At 39.5% G+C, this 23248-nt stretch overlaps 1 protein-coding gene across 1 annotated transcript in view; it reads right to left on the bottom strand.

The window, feature by feature from the left end:
• The window catches only part of ABCA13 (ATP binding cassette subfamily A member 13), a 492269-nt gene that overhangs the window by 171394 nt on the left and 297627 nt on the right, over positions 1–23248 (bottom strand). Inside the window, exons 44-47 of the mRNA XM_054496702.2 lie at positions 20633–20725; positions 16058–16127; positions 7420–7538; positions 4893–4980 (exon numbers count right to left, since the gene is read on the bottom strand). Of these exons, the coding sequence (XP_054352677.1) occupies positions 4893–4980; positions 7420–7538; positions 16058–16127; positions 20633–20725 (370 nt within the window). The remainder of the gene's footprint in view (positions 1–4892; positions 4981–7419; positions 7539–16057; positions 16128–20632; positions 20726–23248) is intronic.

Here is a 23248-nt window from a genome sequence, read left to right on the forward strand (position 1 = left end):
GAAATCCTTGCCAATCATTTTTTTAAAACCCAAGGGGAAGAAGTGCAGCTTGAGACCCACTAACTACAGAACTGTGAGTGTTCAAGGTTATGCCTAAACAGAGTGGGATTTTGTGACCAAAAGAAAAAGAAAAAAAAAATCTAAAGCGACGTAGACACAATTCTCCAAAGTAGGGTAAATTCCAAGTTCCTTTGATGGAAAAGTCAAAAGTGAACTGAAGGAGTTTATGTCATATATCAGAGGTGTGTCCATGTCATCCACCCACACAACTCTGTACTGTCACCCTCTGGGGTCTCCCCCATGCCACCCTGCCCCCTCACACACACACACCTACACAGGCACTAGCCAGATTTCTGGAAATGATAGAAACTCAGGATTCTGTTGAAGTTAAGGGACAGGCTAATCTGGTAGAAAAGCCCACTGCCTGTGGAAAGTAGAACCTCCCACTAGCCTGGTCTGTGACCTCCTTCTCCCCCAAGTCTTGATTCCCTTAACTGTTCAAATGAAGGGAAAAAATAGAAGACACAATGATAGTCCCTGCCCTGAATTAAGGTTTTTTAAATTTTGTTTTGATTTGTTTTATTATTTTAATTTTTGTTTTAAAAGTAGAGAGATTTAAAAAAAAAACTTAAAAATGACACCACACTACAGTACAGAAACAAAAACAGAGCTTCTTTGGCAGAATGGAGCTGGAAAGACAAGAGGCTGCCTGCTCAGCCTCCCTAGTTTCACCCTTTGTAGATTCTGAGACTTCTATTTGTGTTTTTTTTTTGTTTTGTTTTGTTTTTTTGAGACAGAGTTTTGCTCTTGTTGCCCAGGCTGGAGTGCAATGGCATGATCTCAGCTCACCGCAACCTCTGCCTCCTGAGTTCAAGCAATTCTCTTGCCTTAGCCTCCTGAGTAGCTGGCATTACAGGCATATGCCACCACGCCCAGCTAATCTTGTATTTTTAGTAGAGACGGGGTTTCTCCATGTTTGTCAGGCTGGTCTCGAACTCCTGACCTCAGGTGATCTGCCCACCCTGGACTCCCAAAGTGCTGGGATTACAGGCATGAGCCGCTGCACCGGGCCGAAACTTCTGTTCGTGATTGTATTAAGGGCCCTAGTTCTTCACCATCCCTGTATCCACATGCTTTGCTATATGACTTTCATGCCCTCCCATTCTGATGCTGTGCTTAGCCATGTGACTTGCTATGGCCAATAGAATGTGGCACAATTGAGAGGCACATGTATGTTCCTGAAGTCTCCCTTATGCCTCTGCTATCGTCAGGTGCAACAGTGGAGCTGAGACCTCCACTGTCATCCCAGCTGGAGCCAATACCACACACATGTTCATTCCTGGCCAAGATCAGCCCAGCCCAGTCTGTATTAGCAAAACCTCACAGACCCGTGAGCTAAATGAACATACATTGTGGAGGCCACTGAGCTTTGAAATTGTTGTTATAGAGCATTATTGTGGCAATAGAATCCCAATATAGTGATTTACACTGGAATGGGGTGTTACTGTACCAAAAACTGAAAATAGTTGGCGTTGCTTTTGAGACCAGCAAGTTGGGGGACAAACAGACAATTAGAGAAGCCTGGAAATATATGATAAAATATTTAGGAATACTGGGGAAAAATAATAAAAAACAAACTGCTATAAATAATTGAAAAAAGGGTGACGCATATTACAGTGTGAAAACATTGGTTAATGTCACCTGTATTAACTTCAAAGATGGAAATGGTGCCCAATAAACATCCTGACCTGGGTATGGAGCTCTCTAGAGAGAATGTTGAAAGACATGGCCTCAGAAGAAAGATCAAGTCAAGGGTGCAGCTGTAAGAACTTTGTTGAGATCTTCAAAGAATGATGCTGCTAAGAGAATCTCTCAGGGGAACACAGGGCTTTTAGGAACCTAAAGGGTGTTGTCCTCTAGTATTCTGGCATTCCCCAAATGCCACTAATTAATTTTAGAGAGAGAAGCATATCTCAACAAGATCGTGAGAGTAGCTTGTGGATCTCAGTTAGAAAACTAGAAAGCCTAGAGTGCTTTACAGGAAGCTATATCAAGAAGGTACCCCAGGCTGGAATACATGTAAAATGTAAATAGCTCTAAGAACCCAGCTGTCCATAGGCAGGGAGCAGGCTGAGAGCTACTCAAAAGGCATATTTTAAACTATCTTCACACATAGCTATGGAGGGCAACAGAAGGGGAAGCACCTGGCAGAGTAGAGTTAAGGGTCATTGCAGATGATGAGTTGGGGAACATTCCCAGGATGCAGAACCAGGGCCTGGCTAAGGAGCATCCCAAATTCCCCACAGATAGTGGGGCCTGGCACCCTCTGTTATGCACAGCCCACAGCAGCACAATCCCACAGACTCATGAGCGAAATGCATGTTTACTCTTGATGCTACTAACGGTTTGCAGTTGTTTGCTATATAGCATCATTTTGGCAATAAATGATTGATTTGCAGAGTTCCAAGGAACAGATTTTAAAATGTTCTGGAACTCCTGATTGGTTCCTTTATAAACTGGCCTTTACTTGAGAAAGGTTTTATAAATTCTTTAAGTAATAAATGCATACTTTGTGACGATCTTAAAGTTAGCATTCAGGACTTAACAGAGTTCAAAGAAAAAGCTTTTATTTCTTTCTTTTTCTTTTTCTTTTTCTCCCAAGAATGGTTTTCTAAAACTAGGCTGTGTTCTGGAAATAAGCTGTGGGATTTCCTTCCCTACCGTCCGTAAGTCACGAAGTGATAAAGCCCAATAAATGAAATAGGAAATTAATCTTCTTTTAGGAACATACTGTGACACCTCAAAACAGACCTTTCATCTCAGGAATAACAGCCCTTCAAATATATAAAATTCCGTGGGAGAACAGAATTATGCAAAAAAACAAAAGGGAAAATGTGTTTGGCTTCTTTAACTGAAGTGTGTAAGTTCTAAAGAGTGTTTTGATTAAACAAGCTAAACACTCAAGATGTGAATGATAGAACTCATAAAGGTCACACAAGAGACATTCTACAAGATAATGAACCATACATTAACCCTATTCATATGCAAATTTTTCATGTTTTCCTTCAGAAGGACTATGAAAATCATATCATCTATGTCGACAAATGTAGCCTAAAGGCTGAAAGAAAAAGCTGGTCATTACAGAAAGATAAATGCAATCATTTGAAGCAGTATCAGCTGCCAGCAGTTCTGGTGAGTATTTCAAATAATAGATTGCCCTTTACACCCCACAACAATGTTGAGTTCCTTGGCTTGCTGGAGAGGAGCTCAGTCCCCAAAGGGTCAAGTATAATTCACCTGCATGCTTGTGCCTGTCGAAGGACACGTAAACAACATTAAAAACTTCAGCAATCACCACTCAAACATGTCAGTACAGAAGACTCATCTAAACAAAGACAAACAGTTAGAGATGTGAGAACACACAAATCCCCAGCCACTCATCACTGAACAAGAGGTCCGTGCCTCAGACACTTCAAAGCAAAGATACAACCATCTCCTATGAATACGTAAGAAGGGTTTAGATTGGGATAGACTAAAAAGTCGGAATATTTGTAGAGGAAATGAACAGATTCCTTCTACTAATTAGGTATATTTTCATGCTGGCCACATAATGTGTTCCAATATATGTCAGCAAATACGTTTTATTTTTCTATCAAGTTATTAATAATGATATTTTCATATCAAGCTTTAAATCTTCATGCATATGTGTTGCCTTTAGAAGGAAAAGAGATTTGAACAAACCTCAGCTGTTGGAGAGATTCCTGAATCGTCCACACTATGACTGGAAATTTTTCCCAGATTACATCATAATACACGACTGTTAAAATTTTGTTTAGGGATTACATTCTGAAGTATGACTGTCTCGTCAGGGATGACATTGTGAAGCACCTGTAAGAACTTTTATTTCACTGAATAAACCTCCAACATGTGCATGTCTTTATCCCAATAAGCTCCTTCAGGTTCACATGAACCATGCAAGTCCCCACTACAGAAGAGAGAGAGTGCCTTCCTGGGCTCATGGAGATTGTTCTTGTTCTCATAGTTCCACAATTGGCTCATGAGTAGACACAACATCCACACACTACAGAATGAAATGTCTATACTGATATCCTAATAAGAACTCACACTCACTCACCCGCAGTGGACTTAACTTCCTCCCACAATCTACCCTTTTCTGATTTCTCTCTCAATCAAACACAATACTATTTCTCCAGTCATGGAGACTGAATGCTTTGAATCTTTCTGCTTTCCCCATTTTAAGGTAGTGTTGACATTTTTCCTTAAATAACAACAACTCATTGTTGGGTTCACCACTTCTCTATTCCTACTGATGGATCAAGGCATCTTTCCTCTATCCCAGTCCTCATTCTCTCAAATCTGAAGAATCCCCTACCTAGTCTCTTTAATTCTAAGGGGACCATTCCTAATTCACAGGTATAGTCCTGGCAGGGCTTGAAAATCCAGGACTCCTAAGAGTAGCTCTGTGTAACTGCTGCTTTCTTTGTGTCATCTCCAGGCCTACCTATCCAGCCTTCTGAAAGATGAGGCATTTACATTCATGAATGGAAGTACTTCTTGGCCAGCAAAGAAACTAGTGATATTTCCAATTATCACAACTATGGATATCTTTAAAAATAGATTTTTCCTCCACTTTATATTTACTAGGTGAAGTCCTGTCTTAACAAAAAGCAAAAACCTATTTCCTCTATTTCTAAAGAAAAACAAGCCATTTTTTTTAAGACAATGTTTACATATAATTGTCCTTGATGCTTAGTAACAAATGCTTGGATTTAATCTGGTCCTTCCCAACCCTGTGCTCAAAATTATATTTGAATGTTGAGTTTTCCTAAATACTTTCTAAAAAAGGAAAAAAATAAAAAGAATATGATTACCTTTGCCAGAGTTGGGGGTTTTGATATGTTTGCATTTGCACCTCCAGCTTCACGGGGGATTTTTACTCCAAAAGACCAACCTCCAAGCCTGTTAACAATGAACATTGTGTTAGTGCTTCAACCACAGAGCACCAGGACTTCTAATCAGAGGGTATTCATTACTAACCCCACCAGGTACAGCAGTCTTAGGACAGTAGCCAACTGAGCATCTGTGGTCTGTGACATGAACACACAGGCAGAGATGCTGTGCTGATGGAAGTTGCCTGGCTCCCAAGCCAGGCAAAATGGAAGGCACTGATAATTGAGAAGGTCTGGATAAGGCTGGCCACATTAGAAAGTGTACTTGTCACGCCTTACTGTCTTGTTAGGAAATACATGCCATGTAACAGGTAGGGCTTGATCATCAGCACTGTTATTATTTTAATTAATGGTCATTCCCTCTACAAATCCATTATTCAGAATTTCCTGGGCTAGGTGTGGTGGCTCACACCTGTAATCCCAGCACGTTGGGAGGCCGAGGCAGGTGGACCACCTGAGGTCAGGCGTTTGAGACCAGCCTGGCCAACATGGTGAAACCCTGTCTTTTTCTGTATTTTGTAAAAATACAAAAAAAAATTAGCTGGGCATGGTGGCAGGCACCTGTAATCCCAGCTACTCAGGAGGCTAAGGCAAGAGAATCGCTTGAACCCGGGAGGCGGAGGTTACAGTGGACATCGTGCCACTGCACTCCAGCCTAGGCGACAGAGCAAGACTCCATTTCAAAAAAAAAAAAAAGAATTTCTTAATAGTGGTCATAATCTTTTGAGCCACTCTGGTTTGTCTTCCCTACTCTATTTCTTTAATCTTTCACTCAAATCTTGCCGGGTTTAGGAAAGCATTCCAGACAATTTCAGGTGGGTTAGATGTTCCTTGTCTTTTGAGTTCCCACAATATCCTGTATTTCCATCCATTGTTATCAATTACCACACTGGGTTTTATTGTCTATTTGCTGGTTTATCTTTATGCAGCTCTGTGAATTTTTCCTGGGTGGGAATTATATCTTTTTTTAATATCTCCATGAGTTGCACAGTATCTTGTATCTATTAAACTTCAAAAAAAGGGTTAACATTTAAAAAAATATGTTAACTATTATCTAAATAAATTTTGTCTTCCACTCACTAGATAAAAGGAGACTGAAGAATAGTCTTCTCTTCTATCACAGTGTTCTACTCTCAGCAAAAATTCAGGCAAAGGAATAAGTACACATTCCTAACTGGCTCAATTGAATACACTCATTCATTCAATAGATAATGGTTGAACATCTTTGATGTGCCAGATAATATTCTAAGTTCTGGGCACACAAGTTCCCACCTTCAAAAAGCTATCGGCTCACACCTGTAATCCCAGCACTTTGGGAGCCTGAGGCGGGAGGATCACCTGAGGTCAGGAGTTCAAGACCAGCCTGGCCAATATGGTGAAACCCCATCTCTACTAAAAATACAAAAAAATTAGCCGGGTGTGGTGGCAAGTGCCTGTAGACCCAGCTACTCGGGAGGCTGAGGCACGAGAATCTCTTGAACCTGGGAGGTGGAGCTTGCAGTGAGCTGAGATCGTGCCACTGCACTCCAGCCTGGGTGACAGAGCGAGACTCCATTAAAAAAAAAAAAAAGCTAACCATCAGAGTTAGAACAGAAAACCAGAGATTCTAGTATATGTTGAAAAACATTAAGAGATGGGGCAGCAGAAGAGAGGCAGGCAAACCCCAGTGGGGCAGGTAGAGGGCAGTAGGGAGTCCCAGGCAAGACAGCCTATGGATGCCTTCATACATGAAGCAATATAATACATTTGGGGGATATGGGAAAATTACAGTGGGCAGATGTTATTAAGATTCAAAGCAATGAGAAACACTCACTACTGATCTTCCTCATCTGGATTCACCCCCTTAGTCTCAAGGAAATTCAACACAACACAAAAGGTTTCCCAAAAATTGTCCAAGAGGAATTTCAAGATGCTAGTTGTACCCAGGTTCCCATATTGAATGCTGCATAATAGAGAGGACTCTAAAATAAGGCCTTTCTTTCATTATGCTGTAAACTTACTCTAAAATAAGGCCTTTCTTTCATTATGCTGTAAACTTATCTGCTCTTATTTCCTAAAGCAGTAAAACAGCTTCTGGCTCTCGTGCTTCTGCCACTGACAAATCTCAATTGATAGGATTTCCCCCAGCACTTAAAACAGTGAAAGTCAGCAGTAAGGAATCTTATTAAGGTCCATGGCATCTATGTGGAATTTTTTGTGTTTGTTTTTGTTTTCAATTAGACTTTATTATATTTAAATATTAGAAATGGATGAGAAACAGATGACAAAACTGTCTACTTTTAATGTAAAAACATGGACACAGGAAGGGGAACATCACACACTGTGGAATTTTTATGAGCACCAAGGTCAGTCTTAGATTTTTGAGTTTTTAAGAACATTAGCATTTAAAACAATAAGTTTTCCATAGTAATCCAAACAAGAAAAGACCCAGCAAGAGTATTAAACACACCTTGGTTTTTCAGATGGTGCCAGCAAGTACTCCTCCATATTGAAGCCTGAGAGATTCAACAGTGTGTGGCCCAGGTGGTTGGTCAGGTAGGGAGCACTAGCACTTCTATTTGGACACTTCTGAAATTGTTTTCAAAAAGATAAAAACAAAAACTTTTTTATAATTCACAAACTGGTTCACTGACATTACTTGAAACTACATGTGATTTTTCTCTAGCTTTCCATTTTTAATAAATTATCCGCAGCCCTTTATATGTTCTAATTTCTAAAATCTCTTTCAGTCACTTATATTTGAGAATTATGCCAGAATACCACTGTGACTTTTGCAGTCAATTATATCTGAGAACTTCAGATCCTTTTCTGTATGTAACTTTGGGCAGATTTATAAAAGCTAAAAAGAAAAAAAAATGTTTTCACTGGGGTGATCTTGCATTTGACAAACCCGAAAGAGAGTCAGAGACAACTAGTGGGAGGAAGATAAGCAGGATAATTCAAAGGCGTGTGTCTCTTTCATAAGGGTCTAAAGTAGAAATCAAACAGCTTTTCTCCAGCGACTCACCAGCATGCCAACACCAGCTCTGCATCATGGAATAATCACCTAACAAGGTAGGAGGTGGTGATCAACACAACACAAAACCCAGGCCACTGGAGGCTGCACAATGATGTGCTCTGCCCTGCCACAGACCGGCTTTAGAGTTAATGTGCTTTGTTTCCATTTCTCAAACACTTTCAGAAAAGATGATATATTAAAATAGGAAATGACTCTGAGTCTTTTGTTATCAAAATGCCATGGGTTTGGTCTTGCTGCACAGAAAGCCAATCACTGAGACAATGAGTATTGCCAGGGAGGAAGATTTTAGCTGAGTTCTGCAGCTGAGGAGAATGAAAGAGAAAGTCTCGACTCCATCTCCTCAACCATCTAAAACTGGTGGGAGTTATATGGAGGGGAAAACGGGAAAACAGGAATGAAGGAGGGGTAAGGAAGCAATCATGATGGATGAGGCGTCTGGAGTCTCATTTTCTGAACTCAGAGATCTAATGTATTTCAGTCCCTTGCCTGAGGATCAGTTTCTTGAGGAAGAAACTCAGATGAGACAAACTTAAGTTTCAAGTTTTAAGACCAGGGAGGGTCCATTTCTATGTTTATTCGAAAATCCATAAATATTACTTCTAAGAGACATTTGGGCCAGTTTCACATTCATTACAGCTTTGGAAGCTTGTCTGCTTATTTGCAAAATGCAAATGAAAACAGGCTTACCTAAATGCATGGATTTACTGTTAGGTTCAGATACACATGAAAGAACTACAGCAAAGTAAGAAGGGCGATATACATTTAAGATACTACTTTCAGGGTCTTGAAAGAAAGGCTTGAGGAAAGATACTAAAAAGAATAATAATTGTAGTACATAATAATTCAGCAAGACTCTCACTTATTTGTGGAATCTAAAAAAGTCAAACTCATAGGAACAGAGAGTAAAATGGTGATTGGCAGAGAGGATGTTGGTCAATGGATACAAAATTTCTGCTAAACAGCAGGCAAAAGTACAAGAGATCTATTGTACAACATAATGACTACAATCAGTAACAATGTATTGTACCTTGAAAATTGTGAGCCAGTCGAGTGGCTCACACCTGTAATCTCAGCACATTGGGAGGCAGAGGTGGGTGGATCGCTTGACGTCAGGAGTTTGAGACCAGCCTAGGCAACATAATGAAACCCCAGCTCTAATAAAAATACAAAAATTAGCAGGGCATGGTAGCACGATCCTGTGGTCCCAGCTACTCAGGAGGCTGAGGCAGGAGAATTGCTTGAACCTGGGAGGCGGAGGTTGCAGTAAGCCAAGATGGCACCACCGCACTCCAGCCTGGGCCACAGAGCGAGGCTCTGTCTCAAAAAAAGGGAAAAAGAAAATTGCTAAAAGAATAGATTTTAACTTTGGGAGGCTGAGATGGGTGGATCACGAGGTCAGGAGATCGAGACCATCCTGGCTAACATGGTGAAACCCCGTCACTACTAAAAATACAAAAAAATTAGCCGGGTATGGTGGTGGGCACCTGTAGTCCCAGCTACTTGGGAGACTGAGGCAGGAGAATGGCGTGAACCCAGGAGGCGGAGCTTGCAGTGAGCCAAGATCGTGCCACTGCACTCCAGCCTGGGCGACAGCGAGATTCCATCTCAAAAAAAAGAGTAGATTTTAAGTATCCTCAACACACACAAACACATGCACACAAATAGTAATGTTGGGGCTCAGGAAACAATACCCCAAAATATGGTGCTTTCACATGCTGAGCTGAAGAAGCTTCAAGGTCTCTCTGACCTCCCTCCTACCCACCATCTCTCCCAAAGCACAGGATGAAGTTGAAATTCTTTACCTACCTAAGATCTAGACTCACTAAGGAGAATGTTTTATTTCTTCTCCTCCCCGTAAGACCAAGAATGTAACCACACCTAAACAGACGGTGTCTGTTGCAAGATCCATTTATTCCCTATTGTAATCTTTTATTGTCCCAGTACAGAATTCGTCTTCTCCCTCCATAACCTGATTTGCCAGGATCCAAGGCCCTATTCTCTCTGTAAACTTGAGATGATATATAAACTTCTGAACTTCATTGGGGGATAGATAATCACTCTGTAATTCTCTCCCTGTACATGTTAAAAGAATTCATCTGCCTTTTCTCCAATTAATCTGCTTTTATGAGTTGATTTTTTAGCAAACCTACAGAGGATGAAGGGCAAGTTTTCCTGTGCCCCTACAATAAGTACATGAGGTAATGCATATAATAAAAAGCTGGATTTAGCCATTCCATAATGGGTGTGTGTGATTTTATATATATATATTTATATATATATATAAAATATCATGATATATGTATATATATAATGTCATATCATTTTATATATTATATATATAATATGATATATGATATGCTATAACCACAAATATATATAACTTCTGCTTCTCAATTAAAATAAATAAATAAATCAGCCAACCTTGATGAACATAACAACCTTTAAAGTTTCCCTACCTCCAGCTTTCCTCTCTCCAACTCACTTTACCACCCCCCATACCTATCAAGATACATCCTTCTAAAATGGTGTTTTTAGTTAGATGATTTTCTTGCTAAAAAAAAATTCCAATTCTTATCAAGAATTCAGGTCTACTAGAAAATGTCCTTGGTCTCATTCTAACCATTATCCGTGTAGGTGTCCCCAAATACACCCTCTGTATTAAACTGAATATTGACGGCCCCCACTACTGAAATATCAGGCCCCCATCTCTGGACTCTTTAAATGTAACTTTGTATCTTGATGATGTTATTAAGTTACAGATCTTGAGTCCAGAAGATTATCCTGGATTGTGACAGTGCACCATCATGCAGTCACCTTGTAACTGAGCTGCTTAGCAGTTTAGCCTCAAACAACATTTTAAAATGTTTTATCCTTTCCCTTTTCCTCTTTCCTCTCCCCAGTTTCAAGATGTAGCTCTGAGATAAACTTTACAGCCTCGAAATGTTTTCTTTCTCTTTCCTTTCCCACTTCATGCCCCCATGCCTTATGCACATTTATTTACCTACATGCTTGTTAAGCACACGCCAAGCTCACTTATCTGGTCACGTATTTCCTTAGAAGCTTCAGGGGCTAGACACCTCTGAAAATCTGTCCCCAGCAAAAGATTACTTCAAGGCCGGAACCCATTCCCGGCTGAAGACTGACTACAAGATTGACTGTGATTAGTTTATAACCTGGCAGGATCCACGATGGGGTCAGCCTCTTCACCAAATGAAACAATAATTCAAGATGAGCCATTGGAGTAAGTAACCCCTCCTGGGACCTCCTAGCTCCCCCTCTCCCCAACCCCCAACCTACCACCCCTGCCTCTTCTGCATTCCAAACCCTTTCTTTAAAAAACCCGTGTTCCCTCCACAAATTACAGTGGAATTGCTTTCTGCTCTTCCCCTTGCTGGCACAGATAATAAAGTCTTGCTCACTTTTAATCAGCACATTATTATTTTGGCCTCTTTCCACAAGCAGCGAGCAGCCAGGCCCTTTTGCTGGTTACAACCTGTGCCACTGTGAGAGGGAGGCAGAGGAGGACTAGACACAGAAAGAAGGGGAGGAGGCACTGTGACAATGGAGCTAGAGATGTGTGTAATCTCACCAGAGGCCAAGGAAGGCCAGAAACAAGAGAAGCTGGAGGAGGAAAAGGACAGATTGTCCTCAAGAGTCTTCAGACACCTTAATTTCACTCCAGTGACACTGACTTCTGTATAAAGCCACACTCACTCCCGATGACATGTTTTGGGTCATAGTGTTGTTATCCACTGGAGCTCAGGCCTTAAAAATCCCTGTTTGTTCTTTAGAGTTAGCTCAATTCATGCTCCCCTTTGAGCCTTTTCTAATGGTGTCTCTTCCAAATCATGTTTTCATCCTCAGAAGAACTAACCATGGAACTTTTTTGTAGGTTTGGAGAGAGCCACAGTGTATTTGATAAAACATGAGGAAATCGGTTGGGCATGGTGTCTCACACCTACAATCCCAGCACTTTAGGAGGCCAAGGCAGGTGGATCACGAGGTCAGGAGTTCGAGACCAGCCTGGCCAAGATGGTGAAACCCCATCTCTAATAAAAATACGAAAATTAGCCAGGCACAGTAGCGCATGCCTGTAATCCCAGCTACTCAGAAGGCTGAGGCAGAAGAATCGCTTGAACCCAGGAGGCGGAGGTGGCAGTGAGTCGAGATCACGCCACTGCCCTCTAGCCTGGGTGACAGAGCGTGACTCTGTCTCAAAAAAAAAAAAAAAAATGAGGAAATTGACATGCCCTTGCAGACCCAGGGCTTCTGGATAGCACACATGTATTTAAGGGGAGAGAAATATTTTTCCTTCTGACAAAACACAGTCAACTTGGCTCAACATGAACACTAAAGACCAGAGAACTGGCCTTGGGTATATAGGCCTTCCTTCCACACAGCTTTGTGTACATCTCCTTTGAGACAACCCCGAAGAGTAGCCACACCCATTGCTTAGGACTTTCATTAATTCCACCTCAACTCTCTCTCTCCTGAGGTTCTCTGATTTCTAATGTGTGGTCCAGCATTTCTCAAAGTGCATCCCGAAAAACACTGGTGCCACAAAAGGGAAGGACTCTTCAGTCAAATTTGCAGAAAATGCTGCATCTACTCCACTGTCAATTCAATGACAATTTCATTATCACCAAATAGCTTCTTAGAAGAGCTGTGGCAAAGATACCTGCTTAATACTGCTTTATCCAGCATTTGCAAAACTTATTTGACTATGGAACTTTTTCAGGTAAAACCTTTTTTCTTACATATTATTGAAATCTCACAGTTCATGTGAGTTGAAGTGAATTTAGGAACATAAACACCAATCATTCTGATATTTACCCAGTCTAATCCCAATAGGCCTTAGGTAGCTGGTGGTACTAAAAGCTACTAGTATAATAAAATGATCAAATCAAGGCTAGAGAATAAGAGCGTGGTGTAAAAAATTAGAGATCTCATGAGTGTTGAAGCATAGAAAACAATCCCCCAAAATATGGTGCTTGTGCCTGCTGGGCATTTTTATCAATTGAAAGGCCTCAGAAATAAGCCTCAGAATCAAGGTCCCTGGAACCTTGTCTTGTTCCTCCTCCATTCCAATTCTCTTTGGAATTTCCATACCTGAACAAAAAACTCCTTACCAAAGGAAACACAGAGGTCCCCAATCCCCTCCCTGAAATCTCATTATCTAGTTCAGAAAAGAAGAGTGAAGAATGCAACCATGCTTGGATGGACTTTTTCACAAGATAATGCCTGACTTTTGGGCTCACTCAAATTCCAGGAGAATCATCTACAAGCTAATTTCTGTCTGCCTGGCCCATTCTTTCTCTATAACAATCATTTCCTGCCCCTAAAAGAATTATCCACATTTCCCATCTCTTCTCCCTGCTATGAAAAGGGTATAGAAATTTCTGTACCTCTTTGGGGGTTTGGGGTAATTACTCTGTGAGGTGATCCTCCCATGCACATTAACACATTTGTATGGTATTTCCCCAGTTAACCTGCCTTTTGTCAATTGATTTTCAGTGAAGCTTCAGAGGGTAAAAGGGAAGTTTGCCCTTTGCCCCTAAAGTGAATAAATGGAAAAACAAGACCAGGGAAAAAAAAAACAATAATTATGTATTTAAAAAAAAAGATAACTGATCACTGCAAAGGATCACCAAATGTAGCTGAGTTTATTGACAGCTGGGGCCAAGAGGGAAACATGGAGAGTTCCAAAACCTCTCCCATATCAACCAACACTCTGAGTGTTCACTAAGGGTACTGTGTCATTATTCCCGCTTACATGTGTATCTTTCGTCTAAGAGAAGAAAGCAGACTAGTTCCTCCAAAAGCAAGGCTTCTAAAATCTCTAGAAAAAAGACAAACAAAAAAACTTTTTATCTGAGGAATGTGAGCTCCCTTTAAATAATCAGGCCCAGAGAGTCAACTGAAGTGAGACAGCAGTCACACTCCACCCCATCCCCCTTGGGCTAAGCAATCATTTCTAAGCAGCTCGCTATATGGACCCTAGGCTGAGTGCCACCACCAGAGCTATAAAGTAACCTAACAATGCCAGTGAGAATCCCTGACAAACGACTTTTGTAATCACCCACTCTCCTGATTCATTCTTTTTTCTTTAATAAATTATGAGAGAGAAAGAAGGAAGAAACTAGCTAGGCAGATAGTTAGGGCAAGGTCCTCAGCGGCATTTATTTTCTAACAAAGAGCAGCCTGAAAGTTCAGGCTGCAAACATAGATAGGGAGATGAATTCCCACACAGAAAGGGGCCTCCTGTGTAGTCAGCAAGTTTCACTGGCATACAGTGGGCCCCAGTGAGCACATTCCTTTCCTTTTTTGACATACTCACATAAGGAAGCTTGCACGGGGGGCTTGCTTGGAACATGGCTGCAACACTATAGATAAGAAGAGCTACCCTTGGCCAGGCACATCCCCCTTGAAGGGTAATATTGTTTGGCTCTATGTCTCCACCCAAATCTCATCTTGATTTGTACTCCCACATGTTGTGGGAGGGACCCCAGTGGGAGATAACTGAACACGGGGGTGGTTTCCCCCTTATTGTTCTCATGGTAGTGAATAAGTCCCATGAGATCTGATGGTTTGATAAGGGGAAACCCATTTCCCTTGGTTCTCATTCTCTCTCTTGCTGCTGCCATGTAAGAAGTGCCTTTCGCCTTCTACCATGATTGTGAGGCCTCCCCAGCCATGTAGAGCTGTGAAGTCCAGTAAACCTCTTTCTTTTGTTAATTGCCCAGTCTTGGGTATGCCTTTATCAGCAGCATGAAAATGGATTAATAAAAAGGGTTCCACCCCTAATGCATGCACAGTAGGAGGAGATAAGCAATATGGAGTAACTTAGGCTAAGGACCTGCATGTGCACTAAACAGATGGGGTGGGGACTGCCAGGGATTCGTGCCTTATGGAAATGACACACCTGGTCCTAACCAGTTTTTTGAGCCCTATATAAATGGAGCACTCTTCCCTGCTAGCTTTTTTTTATTAAAACCAATGCTCTTCACTGTAAAATGACAACCCTTTTTTGAGATCCCTCTCTGCAGCAGGGAGTTTTCTCTCTTTCTTTCACTTATTACATTTCTGCTCTAAGCTCACTCTTGGTGTGTCCACATCCTTGACTTCCTCGGCCATGAGACAAATAACTTCATTTGACACCCTAGACAATAAGGCCATTTCACTTGAGCTTCTTTTTTGTTCTCTGGAGTACTTCCAGAGATAACTTGGAAGTGTGTCCCACATAGCTGTCCTCAACTTTGGCTCAAATAAACTCTCTACCTATGTTAATTTGTCTCAGTTTCTTCCCTTAGGTTGACAACTATTAAGGAGAATTGCATCTCATGAGCCACTAACTAGGAAGGCCCTGTAAACATGTTCTCCAAGTGGCCATTTCCATTACAGATGCTCAATTAACTTCAATATTTTTTTTCTTTTCCCTTTTTCAGATAAATTAGACCTGTCATCATACTTGCTTATTGATTGTGGCTAGCAGGTCTATGCCTTTTATTAATTAGAGTCTGAGATTTTCTTTGAGATGAGTTCCAATCAGTTTTCTAAATAAATTTCAATTTATTCTCCTTCACAGATTAGACAGTGATGTCTCTCACCTCAATAGTGGCACACCTACTTCCACATGTTTTTGTAAGAATCAACCATAGTCAGAGAGCTAAGGGGCATCTTAGCTGTTAATATCTAGCCCAAATAAAAATATGGCAAGAACCTTGAGGTCATGCTGCCTTGAAATTTAGAAAAATTTCCTTCCATAGGGCAATTCTAGCTTCTTTATCATTACTTGAAGAATATTCATTTTCTTAATGAATGCCAGGGGAATGTTAAAGACCAAAGGCAGTAGGCAATGAAGGAGAGGGGCACTGTCAATCTATACAGCATCTGTGTTCTATAAATATTCATTGTATGTGATGAAACTTTTCCCAGAAACAGCCAATCCAGGAAACCAAAAAGTCATAGAGACACAGTTACAAATATGAAAATTTTATAGATAGGGTAAACTCATTTTTGTCACTTGAATTTTAGACTTAAAAAGATCAAAAATGCTGCAGAAACCTACCAGGCAGCCACATGAATCCTGGAATTCTGGGTGAGAAAAGGGATCTGTGCGCCAGCATGAAGAATTCTTCCTAAAAAAAAAGGAGAGAATTGGAATGATCTTTCAGATTTACAAAGCTATTGTATTTCCATAAAAGAGAGTTTCATCAGACTAGAACAGAGTTCACAAGATAATCATCTCCTACTGCCGAGAAGGCAGAGCTCTTAGATTTGTTTTCACAGCTTGAGCTGTTAATCTGATGATAATGTTTTATTACAACGCCAGCATTTCCATTATATTACATGGGGCTCACTTTTCTTACTGTACTGAGTGTATCACAGGGCTCCCTAGGACTTTCACGGTGGGGCTGGGGCTCCTGGTGGAACCTGAGGCTTCCAGTCTCATAAACAGGTACCAAGAAGCAATTAATAAACAGCAAGATGCTAATTCCTTTTTGTGGCATGACACAGTAATTTAATCATCACTTAAGGAAAAACAATTTTTAAATTTCCACTTTAAACCTTTCTGGTTAAACTTTCTGTTGCAGAAAGATTGTGCAACAGAAACAGTTATGAAAACCATTTGTAGCAGTGGTTCAAAAACACATTTGTATTCCACAGTTTCCCTATCATTTCTATTTCCTTATGAGTCCCATACTTTAAAATATTTTTTCTAGCATTTGGAAATCAAAATTTGTTTTAGTAATGATAATTACTCTTAATTACTCAAAAATTGGAAAAGGAGGAAGAAAACTAGCATTTACTGAATTACAAGCACTGGAGCACCGGCTAGATATTTTTACCACCATCCTTACTAGCCCTGCTTTTCAGAAGAAGAGGTGGGGTCCAGAGAGGTGAAGCAGCTGTCGAGATCCCAGCTCTATGCAAAATGTGTGCTGCTCCAATGAGAAAGCCAGTATGATAACACCAATTGAAGAAAGCCCTGCCCGGTGAAAAGAAACTTGCCATTTCTATTAACCAGGTTAGCAAAGTACAATGTCTATGTAATCTTTGAAACAACAAAAATAATGTAAAGATTTCTCCACACTACTTTCTTGGCTGACTAGCTTATAGGGACTCCAGTTTGAAACTTAAGAGTTTACATGGAAATAACACCTAAGAGAGTTACGTATTTAATCAGAGTACTGTATCTGATATGTACTTTAAAAAAAAAAATTCCATTTATACTTCTGAAACTCAGCAGGCCTTTCTTCCTTCAGATGCCTTAGATGATGGTTAACAAGTGTTTATAATTTAATATATGACTTCAAAAGGTCAGTCCTCTTTTTCTCTTCCAAATCCTCCCTTATTCTTCTCCTAGCTCCCTTTTATAGAGTAAAACTATGTGTCCATGAGAGGTACATAATGACCCATGACAGGTAGTTTTTTGAGCACTTCTCAGCCTCCAACAACGTTTGTGTTCAAACAGATTCACTAAGAAGCTGTGTGAATGTTCATAAAAGGGAGAGACAGAGGGGATGATCTATGAGAAATCAGAAGTTTCTACATAATTTTTCTTTTAAAGTTTAGGAATCTAAAAATACACTTTGACTTAGCAAAGCATTTCCCTAAAGTGGCCTAGAGGACACAGCTGCAGAGAGGCTGCTGGAGGAGGGTCATTTGGTCCTTCAGGTTTGGACACACTGGGTGAAATAGCTCTCTCTACTACAGGGCTGCCTGGAGTTTAAATCACCTAAGGTGTATTTTTTTTTTTTTTTTTTTGAGATGGAGTCTCGCCCTGTTGCCCAGGCTGGAATGCAGTGGCACAATCTCGGCTCACTACAACCTCCGCCTCCTGGGCTCAAGTGATTCTCCTGCCTCAGCCTCCCAAGTAGCTGGGATTATGGGTGTGCACCACCATACCCAGCTAATTTTTTGTATCTTTAGTAGAGACGGGGTTTCATCATGTTGGCCAGGCTGGTCTCAAACTCCTGACCTCGTGATCCGCCCACCTCGGCCTCCCCAAACTGCTAAGGTGCATTTTAAATCTCGAAGACAGAGGCAGAAGCTCTAAGGAGCTACTGTCTTGAGAGTTGCTTTCTGAGGCAGGAACTTGCCTTAAGAGAACAAAAGCTCTCCACAAGAACTACCCTGCTGTTGAGGTGACTATTCTTTCTACAGAACTGAGAGCACACTGATGCAAATGAAGAAAAGCAGAGAGAGGTTCAGCAAGTTGCGTGGGTTACACAGTCAATAAGAGTGGAGCTGAGATTTGGATTCGGGCAGACTGGTCCTATATTGCCCCTCTATCATGATCCCTGGTATGCACACTCTCTGCACTGCTGATCCATGGCCTCAACTTTCATCTTTACAGGACTCTAAGAGGGAATCTGTCACCAGCCATGACAGGCTCTGAAGATCCCACCTTTTGGCTAATAATGAGCCTTCCAGATTTTCCTGAATACCGAGATGATTTATTATATCGCTGCAATCTAATAACTTTCTTTTTAATTACAAAAATAAACCTTACCCATCTCCCCACTTGGCTTTTTAAGTTTGATAGAAATATAAGATTTGCTACGACCTTTGTTCTGTACTAAACCATTAACAAGAATGGGTGAGGAAAGTGACCATTTTGTGTTAGAAATAGTAGGAGAATTCAACACTGAACTGCCACCAGATATAAGCCTTGTAAAATGAAGCTAAATATCTATATCTACCCATCAGCTTCTAAAAGTTGACAACTTTAACACATTTTAAATTTTAAATTATGCATCACCTACTACTGTGAGGAAACTCATATTTTAGATTGGATTTAGACAACAGTGGATTTTTCTAGAGCTCTTCATTGTCTTCGTATGAGAGGGAGGTACAAATCAGAAGTTCAACATAGCACCATTGAGTTGACACTCAGAGTTGAATATCTCAACAGAAAAGCAACCTATCAGTAGAATCTAATCTATTATTTTAAAATGTTTCCTCTAGTTAATTATCAAGTGATTGCCCAAGTCTTCCAAGGAGGTAAAATGTAGGTATCATCAAATTCAACAATATTTTACACTTACAGAAGGAAATCTACAGGTTTTAAGTAAAACTTTTTGCTCTGATTTGAGGTCCTAGTGAATCAAGCCCTATTTGTATAACATGGACATAAATTATTATTAATACAAGTGTTCACAGCATCTTTTCATGTACCTCTCTCCCTAGCCTTTTGTTATGCTGACCACAAAAATAGATAGAAATGATTAAATATAGAAATGAGTTAAGGATAGATTAGGTAGATTTCACAAAGAAAAGGGAGAACACAAAAACATAAATCCAGGAAGGTAGAAGAAGAATGGACAGAGGAGAAAAGCAATGAGGCTGATCTGCAGGCTGGGCTGGAGGGCAGGAGCTCATGGAACAGAGAGAGGACAGGAGGAGAGTTTGGGGCTCTATTGCAACCCATGTAAAGGGACTGGAAGTAAAATATGTGTCCAAACAAAATGTCCAATATGTTCTGCTATCCTTTAATTATTGATTCCACCTTTTGTTTTTTCCTCTCGAAGGAGAAGGACTAGATAAAAGATTTTTTTTTTTCTAACTGGTTCTTCTTTGATCCCAGCTTGGACCAGGGCCGGACCCCATGGGGCCCTAGGTTACATTTCAATTTTTCAAAGGTAGACATATTTTACACCCTGTGTATTCCATCAGAGAGGAGAAAAATAAAAACATTACCATTGAAGCTTTAGTTAAATAAATTATTTTGTTTTGCAAAGACTAGAGCGAAGCAACATAATTAATTATCTATTAATTCTTTCTTACTGAGAACATTAATAGTTTTTCAGTCTCACACTAATTACCAGTATGACTAATGGGCAAAATATGTCATCACAAATTAGAAAACATATTGCCAATATTGTATTATTGTTAGATTTTTATATTTACTACTTAAAAACATACACTTCTGGCACTTACTAAATCATTAAGACTTTTATCACTTTCCTCATTTGCTCTACCCAGAACTGTAAATTCCTTGAGACCAGGGCCATATTCCATATTAATCTTGGTTCCTACAGCAGCACTTTACTTGTAGTAGATCTTCAATATATAACAATCGAGCAAAATAAGAGGGAAATAAGTGTTTATAAAGAAAGGCCTCCCCTATCCAAGTTTCATAGAAAGGTCATCACAATAACCATGATTAAATACTAAAAAGATAATTTTCAAAGTAATTCACCCCAGATTGATGTACAGTACTGATCTTTAAGTCTTTTAAGTTAAAAAAATTATAATTAATTTTTTATATGTACAAGGATTCTCTAAAAGTAAATAACAGATAATACATAATTCAGACTTAATTGCTACTTCATTCTTTTCAGCTTTGAGTTTTATTAAACAAATTGAATGCTATTAATTATGAATTCATTTTGCAATAATATAAAGCATGCATGTACAAAGGGAGAAAGGGGGTAATTATGAAGCTTATTTCGGATCATTTTATATGGCGATACCCATAAGGCCCGTTCAGTCATAACCTACTCATTAGGCTAATTTTGATTTTTTATAACTTAAACTTGTGACATGAAATAACCAATCATGGAGAAAAACAGTCCTCCCAGGCTACAATATTACCAGTTGGGAGTGTTCACTTTTGCAGAGAGCACCTGATACTTACTGTTGTGGGTTTAAATCTGCACAGGGCAAATCTTGATCTCTAAACTTCCGTAGAAGCACACGAGTGAGGTCCAAATCGTCGACCCCACTGCTGCTGTTCATTGTGAGACAAAGGAAACAAAGTGGGATTATTAGTGGCTCCCAACAGAGAAGGGAGAACCAGCTGTTGACCTCACATTGTGCCCTAGTCAGGCTGATCCATCTAATGATTCCTAGTAAGTGAGATAAAGTTAATTTTCCACTGTTTTTATGGTAATGCCAAACAAGCCATAAAATTGGAAAATTTATTAAAAGTATAGTTTTGCCATCAGATATGCATTTTTATAGACTCACATTCACAGTACATTATTTTCCTCAACATTTTCACTTAATATTATAACACAACCATTTTTCACATATTTGCATGGTTTTTAAAAACAAATTTTAAAGGCTACATAATATCATATTGTGTTAATATATTAAAATCTGCAAAACTATGCTCTTAAAGTTGGAGCTCCAGTCTGGTCTGAATATTTGTTCTATTATCATAGTCCTGAAATAAAACAATTTCTAATGTAAGAAATATCATTTGGTTTCTATATGTGAGCTATATTGAGCTACATTTTCTTAACAGAGGTCCTCAACACAGAATCCTATGTGTGCTTTAAGTACACGTTAAATTTTACTGAGATGCACACATCTCAGAAGTCTATTTGTAGTTCAAGCAGCATTACCCAAAGCCAAAACCACCAATACTGAACTTACTTACTGAAGACACCATCAGCAATAAGACACTATTCATGTCACTGTGGGGAGTTGTAGAAAGAAACAAACCCTGTATTAAATTTTATACCTCAATTATAAGACAATCTTGAGAAAATGTAGAGAAAAAGACATTTTAAGATTTTCTAAATTGGACTGAATGAGAATGAGATCATGTAATTAATTACAAATCTAAATTAGTATTTAGAAAAGAGTACAGATTTATTACTTTTCAGAAATTACATTGTGTTATTTATAAAATACTTTTTGAGTAAGAATCTTTGCAAACACTTGTCGCAAAAATTTCAAAAATGATGTATAATCAGCATTATAGATTATATAGCTATACCTGGTGACCTCAATTCTTTTTGGAAAGAATTATTACATAAATTAACAAATATACATAAGTGACTCCTTTTAAAGAACTTAAAACATTAGCTACACTGAAGAAATGCAAGCACCAGAGGCTGGGAAGAATAGGGGAGAGAGAGAGGTTGGTTAATAGGTACAAACATACAGTTATAAAAAAATAGGTACTAGTGTTTGGTAGCACAGCAGGGTGACTGTAGTTAACAACAATTTATCCTATTTTCAAAACAGCTAGAAGATTTGGAATATTCCCAAAGTAAGAAATTATAAATATTTGAGGTGATAGATATCCTAAATACCCTGCTTTGGTTATTATACATCGTATGCATGTATCAAAATATCATGTGTACCCCATAAATATGTATAATTATTATGAGCAATAAAAAGCTTTAAAAACAGAAAATGCAAAAAAAAAAAAAGAAAGAAGAAATGTAAGCAACCACAGAGTAATCTGTAACCACTGATTTCTCTCATTAATTTTTTGTTCTCAGACAAGAAATAATTGAGTCCAAAATATTTTTCTGAATTGCTATTAGCATTAAAATGTAGAAAGGTCTGAGGTGGAAATGTAGGAATTTCCAACCACATCCTGCAGAACAAACGTAAGCTCAGAATGAGAAGAAACTTCTCATTAGGCTACTGTTCAGTGTGACCCTACACATAGAATGGAACATTACAGACTCCCAATTTCTCTAATTCCTTTAGTGAGCTCTTCTAACATACCAATCTGACATTTTCTTTGCTCAAAATTTATCAATGGCTTCTTGTTACCTATGCGTTTTGAAATAGTATTTGAATCCCTCCACAATCCTAGGGCCTGTTGCTCAACATTTCTTCCTGAGCACGGCACCCAGCCCAGCCTAGCCAGTGCAGCCCAGCCCAGGAGAACCACTGTTTGATTGGGCAGATCTGCTTTTGAGGGTGCTGATCCCTCTGTGTCGGTATCTCCAACATCCTGGACACTTGATTGGAAGCCATCTCCAGCCTGGCCTGGAAACCTTGGTTGGAACACCGATTCCATGATAAGTTCTCCCTGCCTCCTCTGCTCCATTTGTCCTGCCTGGTGGCCTTAGTATACATCTTCACTCGAGTTTAACTGGAAGCTTACCCTTGTTCTCATTACTGGAATGAAGCAATCCTTGAGGAAAGGGCACAATGCTTAGGATAGGTGTTGGAACTCAGGGTCTCATAAATGATGTGTTGAACAAGTTGTGATATGTTAACAATGCACTGAATTCATTGGCCTCATCCTTAATCTCTATCCAATTATTTTACTTCCCTAAATCTGGCCCTTTCTGAACTTTTACCACTCAAACAAAAACAAAATTTAATTGAGAAGAAATGCAACTCATTACATTAAATTAATATTATATTTCTGCTGAGGAGGACTTTGTTTCCAGAGCAACTTAAAATGCAAACACTTCTGTGGCATTCAAATCCAGAAATAAATGTTTATAGAAAAACACTATCTTCCCCACTGCATAAAATTTAATAAAGATTTTAAAAT

This window comes from Pongo pygmaeus, chromosome 6, assembly GCF_028885625.2.
Source record: "Pongo pygmaeus isolate AG05252 chromosome 6, NHGRI_mPonPyg2-v2.0_pri, whole genome shotgun sequence".
Taxonomy (NCBI): domain Eukaryota; kingdom Metazoa; phylum Chordata; class Mammalia; order Primates; family Hominidae; genus Pongo; species Pongo pygmaeus.